Source organism: Crocodylus porosus, unplaced genomic scaffold, assembly GCF_001723895.1.
Source record: "Crocodylus porosus isolate Cpor-Errol unplaced genomic scaffold, CroPor_comp1, whole genome shotgun sequence".
In the NCBI taxonomy this organism is placed as follows: domain Eukaryota; kingdom Metazoa; phylum Chordata; order Crocodylia; family Crocodylidae; genus Crocodylus; species Crocodylus porosus.
In genome coordinates this window covers 629510-641222 of record NW_017728936.1, presented here as the reverse complement: position 1 = coordinate 641222, position 11713 = coordinate 629510, and the positions used below count along the sequence as shown (strand labels likewise).

Below are 11713 nucleotides of genomic sequence, written 5' to 3'. Positions count from 1 at the left end.
GCTTCAGGCATCAAGGACAACAAAAAGTCCTTTTATTAAATAGGTACTTTGCGTCAGTCTTTCATCAGTCCCATGGGATGCCCATGCCTGCTATGGGACAGGGAGATCTTTTTCATTGCTCAAAATAATCACCGCTTGTCTTAATGTAATGTACTTCAAGCTATTCATGTCTTGATACACATGTACCACCAAATCAGCGTTTGGAAGGGGGTTCCCTTGACTGAGATGACCAGTGTTCCCCATTGTGAACTTAGACTGAAGCCATACATGCTTATCAGGGAAGATGGCTACCACTCTGGAAACAATCCATCTTCTTCTCTTTCAAACCTGATTAGTTATGATGACAAACATTAAAATGTTTTACAAATTCCTTTAGTGTAGAACAGAAATGGCCAACCTGCAGCACAAGTGTCATGGGCGCATCTGTATGGCATGCCAGGGATGGGACAGGTAGAAAAATGGTAGCTACAGCAGGAAGCAAAAAGCAAAGCAGCAAATCGGGTAGGAAGCACAGAGGTAGGAGCAGAAAGCAGAGCAGGCACTTTGGCAGAGGAAGATCAGAGTGGCACCTGGGTAGGATGTAGGGCTAATTTATAACACCTGTGCCAAAAAGCAGCATTGGGTGAATCTGCAGTCTGCCACATTAGACCTCAGTTCTGTTCATGTCTCTGCTGAAAATGGCTTTATACAACCTTTCTGTTGCCTTGTGCAAAACAGGCTGTTATTTGTGTACCAATTATTAATAATAGTGAGTAAAAACATAATCACATGGTTGTCTGGCTCCTGGATAAATGAACCACCTGCTAAGCTAAAATGAACAGATGAGACTTTTCTCCTGCCCCCACCCAGAGAGCCTGATCTAGCTGTAATGCAGTAAAGACCTTGCCAAGTGACAGTGAACTCCTGCTCCCTTCCACCAACTATACATACTGAGTAAAAGCATAGGAAATTCCATCTTCCAAAAACTAGTTTGAAAGGGATTAAGGTTGGTTTAAGTACAACACCTACAGCGTTTACTGCTTAATCCACCTGGTGCATTGGCACTGGACTGTATCTGGTTTCATTGCATGGATCACTTTGTGCCACTGATCCCCAAATTCATGTGCTTCTATACACTTAGCTGGAATTTCTGCTGATTTTTTTTTTTTTTTTTTTTTTGTGATGATTTTAAATGCTACGGTTAAATTCAGGGCCAATATAAATGAACAGATGTTGAAGATTTAACATATTTAATGGCAGGCAGCTAACAGTATTTTCAGCAATTGCTTTCTCAAAGCAGGCGTTCATAATACAATGACAGAAACCTCTGATGTTCTATCTAAACTAATACTTACTCTCTTGCTAGAGCTTATGGAGTTGCCCCAGTGCTAGTGGTTGCTAAAATACAGGCACGTCTACACAAGACGCTATGGTGCCGTAGCAAAGCAGTCCCTCATTATAGCACGTTGCTATGGTACCATAGTGGCCGAAAATAATCATGCACAGCCAGCACACTGCAGTATGGGCTGTTACTCTGCCATCTTTTAGTACTTCCAGAAGGAAGTACTACATGATGCCACAGTAGCAAAGGTGCCATACAACCAGGTGTAGATGTGGCCTCATTGCTACTGTGGACAAGGCCAGTGAGGTGAGACTGCAGTGTGCTACTAGTGCCAGTTTAATTTACTGTTCAACTGTTCTGCATTGGGCACCCAGATTTTTTTAAACATTTTGATATTGACATTTGTATGCACAGAGCACATTATAGCAAGATCTCTTTTTAGTAATTTCAACTCTAGCCTTCCCTTGCCTATTGGAGCAGGAGGGTGTTTTCATTTTTGTGATGACATTCATTAGCAGAATATGAATTCTGAATGAACCAGCAAAACAATAGTCATCCAGTCCTCAATCTAAAGTACACAGAAATAAGGCTCCAAAGGCTAGGGATTGATTTTGGCTTTCTGCACTGAGATTTGTGTGAAATGCATTTTTTACTGGAGATGTGTTGTTATGCTGTCATTTGCACATGCTGTTTTAAACAGATACGTTCATTTTGATCTTGAACTCAGAATTTTATAATAAATGTTATTTAATAAACCCAGTTAATCTTATGCAGCTCCATTCAAGCCACTTCAGTTATACCAGGGATGATACTGGCCTGTCTTTAAAAGGAAACCAAATAAAGCAGGAAAAAAACAAGCATGTTAAATGAGTTCCACTAAGGATTTTTTTTATTAAAAAGTGATTATAGTCAAACAACCTCTGTTGAAAGCAGTGCAAGCTAATAAATGGATTTGTCTGAAGACCAGATTTTTTTATGTGGCTCTTTCAGTGGCTTTTGTCGTATTTTAGTACTTGGGAAATAATGATTTGGAGGCAGCTAATGTAAGCTGATGGACAAAACATTAGACGTTGCAGTTCTCTGGATCTGTGTTGTTGTCAGGGAAACCTTTGGGCAGGGATCTCCCTGAGGCTGCTTCACACCAGTTTTTGGGATATCCGTAGAAACAACTTGTGTTAGAAGCCCATTTTTTGACCAACCCGAAATTCAGTTGTACCTCTCCATACCAACTGCTCTATTCCTTGGCTTCTGTGTCCCAGAAGATGAATTTATATTAAATTAATCCTGAATGGTCTTGACTTTGGTCACTCCTATTGATACTGGTCTTGGTTTGGTATTGTGAGAGAGCTGAGTATAAGCTTTGCAAGGAAGAAAACCGTGCTTAAAAAACAGAATTACAGCTATTTTAGCCAAAGGCTTAAGCTCAAAGATTTTAAACAGAATGCTTATAAACATTAGGTTTAAACATCATGATTTTGCTAATCAGAATGTTCTTTTTAATGAGCCAGAAATGTTCCAAACTAGAGTAACTTTTGCTAAAAAGCAGTTGCCAAGTTTAATATCTTCACACAGACATTGAGAATTTAAATATATTTAATTCCTTTTAGGGCTTTAATACTTGCATGATAAAAGATGAGTTACTGCGAGTTACAGCTTAGGGATACAGATAGGCTGTCCTTAGCACAGAACAGCATATGTAGTCATCTTCCATTTCCCATAGTAATCAATAAAGACCATATGTCACAGTGATAGACGTATTTAACTTCTCTGAACTGCATATTCTTCAGGAAGAGAGGGAGGCTCTGGAAAGAGAGAAGACATTGAAACAGCCTAAGTTCTTTTATCTGGTTACAGATACCTTTAAAATAGGCATTAAACTTCTGAACACAGTCAGCTCTCAGTAATAAAATTTCTTTGACATGTGTGGCAAATAATGCGGAAACCTATAGCCAGTTCTCACAAGCAGTATGTCTAAGCTGAAGCATGTATTTAAGAAAGACGAGTTAGACCTCTTGTATTTTCCACTGTTAAAAGAATTTGGGCTGTTCTGACATCAAGTGCCTTTGGAGTTCGTTCCCCATATGTCACCACTGTATGCAATGAAATAGGAAATAAAGACGCAGCCGGACGAAAAAGTTGGTTCTTAGGTGCATGAAGAACATTTTACTAGTTAAAATCTGCCCCCAAAAAGCCTTGAGTACTTTGGAGGTGGTAAAAGTGGGACTTTTGTGTTTACTTAAATATTATTTTGAGCAGAGTGCCATATATAGCAAGTTCTCCTACAAACAACTTAGATCTGTGTGTGGCAGGATATACTAAATCCATAGTTTGTTTATATTTTTATTTAAAACAGGTGGAAATAAATGGTTTGGGGTAGAGCCACTCAAAGAATGCTTTTTTTTTCCATCATCAAAAAAGTCACAGGGCACCTGAATGACCACATTTCAGTGCATCACAAACTAGTGGTTCTCCAATTTGTATTTTATACATTTATTTGTAAAATGTTAACATCTCAGAAGTTCCTTGTTGAACCCAGATGTGATTGGGTAGTCCAGTATTGTGAAATTCAGGCTTCCAATTGTCTGTGTCCTAGGTCTGGGTTATTTTGATCACACAGATAATTTTATAAATATGCTCCTGTGTTTAGAAAGAAGTACTTAAAGACTCATCTGGACTGATGCCTTTCCATCAGTGAAAGGATAGTTTATCACATGAAATGCACTGTAATATAAATCAATTAAATGCATCTCTAATCTTGATTCAGTTGTGTGCAGTTGCTGGTGCCAACCCAGAATGTCAGTGCCTAGAAGGCATAGTGACTAACACTGTCTGAAACAAGATGGGATGTTCCTGTCATTGTGCATGTAACAGGAAGGGTTTTATTTAGATTGGCAGTAAAAACAGTTCTGCATCCTATCAATTCAATCCTTATAGTACATCACTGTATGTTCTATGTGATATTTGGCACGTCTGTTTTTAATTTTCTCATGGGCATTCCCAAACACTGGTGGTCAAGGTTAATCATGTTTATACAGAGATGTTGTTGAGTTGTGATATTACAGTCCAGGCTGTCACTAATTGTTGAACACTACAGTAGAAAAATAGTTTATTTTGATCACCAGGATCAGTGTTTAAATGGAGCACAGAAAGACGATAACAGGCATTGACGTTTTAGTGAAATTCTGTGTTAATTTATCTGGACTGGAACAGTGATTTTTCTCTGTTATCACTCTCCAGTCTACATTTCAAAACACTTGTTTCAGGACACTTTTTTTTTTTGGTGTTTCCCAATTTATTTGACAGTTCTGATTGTGAACCTTTGAGCTGTGTAACAATTATGACTACCTATGCTGTCAGAGCAGACATGTCTTTCCTGGGTTTTAACATTAAATGTGAATGTTGCAGATTGAACTGATAATACTACAGAATCCACGAAGTCAGGGGCCTTTGCATTATAGGCATGTTTTTCTACTTGTTGTAAGCTAATGCTGTGCATGTCTATAAAGAGCTTTAGCTATAAGCGTCTTTTTGTTTAAAGGTTAAGTAGTTCAGCTGTAAGGATGGACTTCCCAGCTCAACTTCAGTTGCGTAACCCAAAATGAATGTCTTATTTCATGAAACAAGTTGAAAAATGACTGTAAGATTTTGTTTAAAATGGCTTAAAATAAAATGTTGGAAGCAATTATCTTATTCATATTAATTGTCTGAGCAATGAGTGTTTTGCCATGAGTTACCACAATTTGCTCTTTGGACTGTAACTGGAGATCTTTTTCATGTGGTTCAAAAACTGTTTTGCCCAGCTGGCTGCATGAAGAAATATATTTGCAAGTCACATAGTTCACAGAGGAAGGGAGGAATCGAGGAATAAATGATTCACTGACTGTTTTTCAGCCATCTCTAGAGCTGGGCAGAAAATGGAAGCATTTCATTGTGATTATCACTTTCCAAAAAGTCCAAATTCTCGCAACAAGTATTTGCAATGTGTTCAACCAACTTGATTGTTCTTGTTGTACTAAGTAGTAATTGGGATTTATTTGGTAAAGTATTTTAAAAGTTTAATTTGTCAAATTACTTTACATGCATTGAACAGAAAAAACTCGTGGTGCAGGGCTACAAGTGATTCTTTTTTTGTTTGTTTTCAATTCACAGATGTTTCACCAAAACCAATGGTACTTTTAGCAGCAATACCCTTCCTGTAGTGCCGGTTGTGGCACCTTATCAGCAGGACAGTTTAGAGATGAAACCATTGAATCATGTGATGGTAGCCATGTGCTTAGCCTCCACAGTTCCAGAATGCAGTGCCCAGATTGAAGAGGACAGGAAAGAAAAAGTGGAGCAACCATCTCCCCAGCATTCTTGCTGTCAAGAAAGTATGAATCAGATCAATGCAGATTGCACAGAAGGTATGCTGCTCCGGGGAGAAAAAATTCTTGGTTTCCAAGCAACATGGCTTCTGCAAGCAACATGCAGAAACTAGTAAATAGGACCAGAAATGAAGGCCCAAACCCTGAGAAGTACTAAGCAGCTGGTACATCTAGCTTCAAACAGTGGCAATGAAGATATTCCAAAGTCGGGAGTGTTTTTTAAATAGAATCTATCCAAGATATTTACCTCAGATTTATTTTGAATGCTTCTAATTCTTTTAACAACTTTCATCTTATCTATGATCTGATAAGTGAAGTAGAATTCAGTCACAACAGATGAGATGCCTCTAGAGGCAGGGGTGGGCAGAATACAGCTTGTGGGCTGGATGTGGCTCATCAGGTGACTGGATCTGGCCCACAGCTGTCCCCACATGGAGCCAAGCCCCACTAGGGCTGCCTGCACAAGACTCCTACCAGCACCCACAGCCCAGCCCTGCTCAGTGCGCACAGCATGGCTGCTCTGCTCCTTTGTAGCACATTGCACCGCTTCAGGTGAGCAGCTTCAGCTGGGTAGCTTCTGCCCCAGCACACAGGTCTCTGGCTCCAGCTCCCTGGAAGGCAGTTGGGAGCTGAAGCCAGAGCCCCATGTGCTGCAGCAGGAACCTGTGTGCTGGGGTGGGAGGCACCTGGCTGAAGCTGCTCACCTGCCTGGAGCAGCATGGCATGGCAGGTGCAAGATCAGGAGCAGGAGCTGCCACTGGTGGCAGGGGGAGTGTGGGAGCGTAGCATGGGCTGCCCAGTGTGGACAAGCAGGACTCTGCCTCAGGTGGAGTACCACAGGGGCAGTGCGAACCACATCACCTGGGCTAGCCTTGTGCATGTGCTCCCCACCTTCTCCCTCCCCTCACCTACAGCAGACCTCTGGGACCTAGCACCCAGGGCGCCCCCCCCCCCCCCACACACACACACACCAGAGCTGTGACCACCCCACAGCCTAGCCCTGTGACCCCAGCCTCGCCCACCCCTTCTGCTCCTGAACACTGCTCCCTGCCTGCCCACAGCCCCATAGGGAGTTTTGGTGAGTTGCTGCTGGGGGGGAATGCTGACCCAGCCTGCGAGGGCTCATCGAAACTTCCCATGTGGCCCTCGGGCCCAAATAATTGTTCATCTCTGCTCTAGGGGAATCCCAGGCACTGCAGGACATGGAATCAAAGCGGTCACTGGCACAAGCTGAATGACAAGCATAACATTATTTCTATCCCTTGCTTGTCCCAGAAAGCGGGCACTTTGAGCTTCACATTAGAGCAGATGGCTTGGATCAACACAGTGCTTTGCAGGGATTGGGGAAAATGGAGCACGGGCCCAGTTGGTCCCTTTCCACATCAAACACTGCCTTTTTGCCTGTTTGAACTTTCCATAGCGTAGATCTAAATGTGTTCTGTATTATTCAGCGTGCAGGCATCTGTACATTTTGTTTGGTTTCAGGGAAGTGTTGTGCAGTCAAACTAAAATTCTCTCTAGTGGATAAACTGTCCCTTTGCCTGCACTATGTTCAGAGTCTTCCAAGAGAGAAGTCACTGCACACATAGTGATCAGTAAAATAGGAGAGACCTGGATATTCTGATCTATACTGTCTGTTACCCAGAGAATTTGTAATGCTTTTCCTAGGCACTGCACCCTGCAGAGTTCAAGCTACCCTTTGTGGGTACTGGGAGCTGAAAGTTTTATCCAGTGCGTTCATCTGAACACTAGTGTTTGGGGGTGCTGTGTGCTGACAATGCAAGGCAGTAATACGAACTGCTCTTGATTTGCAGGTAACAACTGTGCACATTCAGAAACATCAAATCATATTTTGAGCTGGAGTCCCCTTATTCTGCAGCCTGTTTCAAAGGACTGTAATGAAAAATCAAGTTGGAATTCATCTGGTGTCACTTTAAACAGCTCTGGGGACTTTCGACAGCTCCAAATACAGGAAGCCTGAGGATGTGACCATTTTCCCCACTTGAAGCCAGTAACTGCACAGCAGAATCACTGAAAGGGACTGATGGAGGGATGTTAATTATAACAGAGAGTTGCTATTTATTTTTTGTAGTAGTGTCATATGAATGTATCTTGTGTAAAATTTTTCCTGTCTTTCATATTATTTATGCCCTGAGAAATTTCTCTGGCTTTTTCACATTCTGTGGACTAGCCTGGTTACATGTAAAATTTTGAATAATATAAAACAATGATTGAAAATAAGTAGTGTGTTTTCCATGGATATTACCAGCGCAAGAAGCACTTCTGCAGAGGAACCTGAGTGTTTAGTATGCAGATTTCTTTGAGCGAGTCAGAGCTGAGTGGTTCTGAGGTTCATGGCAGATTATAGCCACCCCGTAGAGAATTGCTGCATCACTGGCATTTGTTGCAGTATTTTTATAGCTGTTTTTCCCTGAATATATGTTCTAGCTTGTTTCAGATTATCTAGAGGCAGCTTGAATTTGGTAAACAAACCTCTGCAAAATAATGAACTTCAGGTGCTCCATTTTTCAGCCAGTTCAGCTGTTCAGATAGTAATTAACCCAATGGGGAATCTGAGCTCAGAAGTCAGTTGGCGGTTCTTTGGGATTTTAGTTATTTGCCAGTATTCAGAAAAAAGTCTACTGGTCAACATTCTCATGCTTCCTAGCAATAGTCATTTTTCTGGACTTCCACATTGAAAGTTGCTATTTTTCCTGTTTTTAAAAGGATTTCAATTACCTTGTCAAAAAAGAAATTCTGAGTGATTTGTTGGATCCACCCCTTTCTCATAAATAAGGAGTAATCAAGATAAATAGTCCATAGTCTGAGAATTAGTCATCCAATCTCTACTGTAAGTACTTCTCTGAAAATATTGTTTTTTAAAAGACGGGGACTAAACTGCTAATAATTATTCACAGCCACCATCTCTGACTAGCTGGTTGTTTTGCATTCTATGCGTGTAAATTTCTCTGCACATAAATTAGACTGAATTTTCTAAATTCAGATCTTAAACCTGCTTATCTATACGCAGACCTTCCTTAAGAGCAGCTTTACATGCTGAGAGTAAGCACAGGCAGTACAAAGCAAACTTTACTCCATGAGGTTCAGCTGCTTTAGTCTTTACAGCTCATTAGTAAATAATTGCTGTTAATTCCATTGGTTTAATTTCTAGCGGCCCTAAACTGGAATCTTTGTTGGTCTGTACTTCATTAATCTACGCACTAGCTAATAGTGCTGGCAATCCCATGTCTCCTAAAAGACTGACTGTTAAGAAGAGGTGAGACTGAGATGATGCTTTCTTCCTAAACTCTTAACAGTGCCCAACTAACAATTACAGAACTAAAGTGAGAAGATATATTCTGATGCTTTATCCCTGTTTTTTGTTCACTTACAAATAATTTCAGTGCTTTCTAGGGGGTTTCCCAGGGATTAGGGGGCCTAAATGTATTTTATTTAACTCCTTGAGTGAGAAAAAGAGAAAAAGTATCACTTGTGCAGTGATCCCCTTTCTGGCTGTCTAAGTAAAGCTGGAATGTTTTTTGTCTTAGCAAATTGCACCCAGTCGCAGGTGGTGTCAGAAATGCCACAACTGATGGCATGGCTGTGTATGTAGCTTTAAGAAGCTTGCCCATATTCCAGAAATAACAGATGGAGCATGATGTATGTGTTGCAGTGTTAACTGCATTTTTTTTAATTTAATCAGAATAAATAAAATAACCTTGTGCTTGTAAAGCATCCTGTCTAGAAATCAGAGCAAAGAACCCAAGAAATGGGGCACATAAATTACAATTACAGCTGCCCTGAAGCAATACATGTGCAGGCTCCTTCTAATGGAACAAGTATTTTCCTAGTTAAAGCCAGAACCGCCCCTTTTGAGGGTGGTGTGGAAGCAAAACTGCCTTATTTAAAATTGCAAACTCCTTATGGAATAAGTGAGAAGAAGGTTCTTACAGGTGCAGTATATCATAGTAAAATTTGTGTCAGAAACAGGCTGTCTACTTCTCAAACTATTGCAACAAATGTCAAATACAGTGTGTGTATATACAGTGTGTGAAAATATTATATATAATATATGTATATTATATTTTTAAATACATTAATGAGAATTTACTGTGTTTGATTTGGGTTACTATGCAAGAGTTCTATTTCAGTAGTAAAGTAGTTGATGCAGTTTTTCATTCAATGACTATAGAGTGATGGAGGGTGCCCTACTAGATGCTGTAATGGGAGTTCTGTACTCCTGATGTCCATGCATGTGTGATGGATTTGGTCTTCATGTTTGTTAGGCCCACAAGTATCAGAGGGAGGCAGGTTCCTGTGATCTAGTGTGATTGTTGAGTGCAATGTCCAACCATGTTTGTTTTGAAAATGTGCCTCTGTATGACATTGATTTAGGAAACTTTGGTATAAGAGTTCAGTAGTTGGGAGCCAGTTTGAATCGGGAATCCATAGGTAAGTTAGTAAGAGCCCTTAAGTCATAAACTGCTTTGAAAGAGTCAACTTTGGGGGTATGGGTGGGGAGGGGAGTTTCTACTCAAGGAAGAGACTGTTGTAATCTGCCTTGTTAGCAGAATCTCATCGTGGACTGCTTTATTTATATTGAGTGACACTGTTTTAAGTGTTTTTCTTGTTATTGTATTTTATTTATAAAAATATATGTTTTCCTTTATTTTTAGGGGACACATTCTCCCAATTATAAGTGCGTAATTATGAATCTCTCTAGAAATCCCACAATGAGTGCTGCAATCCCTAGATCCTGTAATTACTCAGCTCCCACCATTAAATTTTAACTAAGGTCACCTACCCAAGAGATACTGAATGGCCTTGCTCCCATAACAGCCTCATTGCCTTTCAAGCTGGATCTTTTAGCATCTCTCTTAGAGGAACTTGGTTTGGGTATATTATATTATTTTTCTTTGAAAAGTAGTTAGCCCAGAGATTTTGTGCATCAGCTTCTCTAGATCCTGCTATCCCTAGAGTTCTGGGCTTGCTGGCAAGAGTTTTGGCACCTTGGGAATGAGGTGCATTGCCACAGCAGAGAGGAGGAAACTGGTGTAACTGCCTTTATCATATTTGACTCGAGCCAGTGCTTAGCTCTTTGAATTCATAGGGACTGAATTTTACCCATACCTGGAAAGGCCTCACTTAAGTCAGATATGTGCATACTCCCCTTTTTTCATTCTCTTCTTAAACAGTAAGGCACTTCAAAGCCTCTGGTAGTTACTTGCCAAATCTTCACCTTACAGGGAAAAAAAGGTTAAAATTAAGACTTGTTCAATACCTTTCCTAATTGTCTTCCTGATACAGATACCTCTGTAAATGCCATTCAGCTCCAGTACTGCCCAAGGAAGATGTTCCTTTTGCTATTTCACCTGTGTTGTTTTTGAAAGCAATGACTTAAATGCATGTGTCTTGTATCGCATAGAAAAAATATGCTATATTTTCCTAAAAGAAAGTTGTAATATTCCTTTTGAAATTGTACATATTTTTAAATGATGTAGTTTTTGCAGGTTTTTTGGTGGTTTGATTAATATTAAAGAGAATGCTGCTGCTTTATGTAGAGTGACTAATGTGGTGATTGCCGGGTTGTCTGATCTTGAATCTGTAACGGGAAAGAGTTCTCTTTAACCAACAGCTGTGGACTTTTTTTTTGCCCACTCACTTAGATCTTTCTGAAGCTTCTCTCCAGCTTGGGACTTGACTACCGGAAGAATTTAATATCATATGCAAACTTGGAGATTTCACTGTGCCCCCCTATTTCTAGGTCAGTGATGAAAATGTTGAACAAAATAGGATCCAGCACAGATTCCTATGGGACCCCACTTTTGACCTCCCTCCCCCCTGAAAATGACAATTTAGCCCTACCCTTTGCTTCCTATCTTTTAACCAGCTCTCAGTGCATAAAAGAACCTTCTCTCCCATCCTATGGCAATATATTTTTTAAAAGCCTATTTTGAGGGACCTTGCTGAATGCCTTTTGAAATTCCAAATATTTTGTCAACTGGATCCCCCTTGTCCAATCTCTTCA

General features: G+C 40.3%; 1 protein-coding gene across 4 annotated transcripts in view; it reads left to right on the top strand.

The window, feature by feature from the left end:
• Positions 1-11241, top strand: part of CDON (cell adhesion associated, oncogene regulated) — a 134003-nt gene extending 122762 nt beyond the window's left edge. For all 4 annotated transcript variants that reach the window (XM_019546948.1, XM_019546949.1, XM_019546946.1 and 1 more), the window contains 2 exons: positions 5471-5724; positions 7500-11241. In XM_019546948.1, the coding sequence (XP_019402493.1) occupies positions 5471-5724; positions 7500-7666 (421 nt within the window). In that variant the 3' untranslated portion in view covers positions 7667-11241. The remainder of the gene's footprint in view (positions 1-5470; positions 5725-7499) is intronic.
• Positions 11242-11713: the final 472 nt, after the last annotated feature.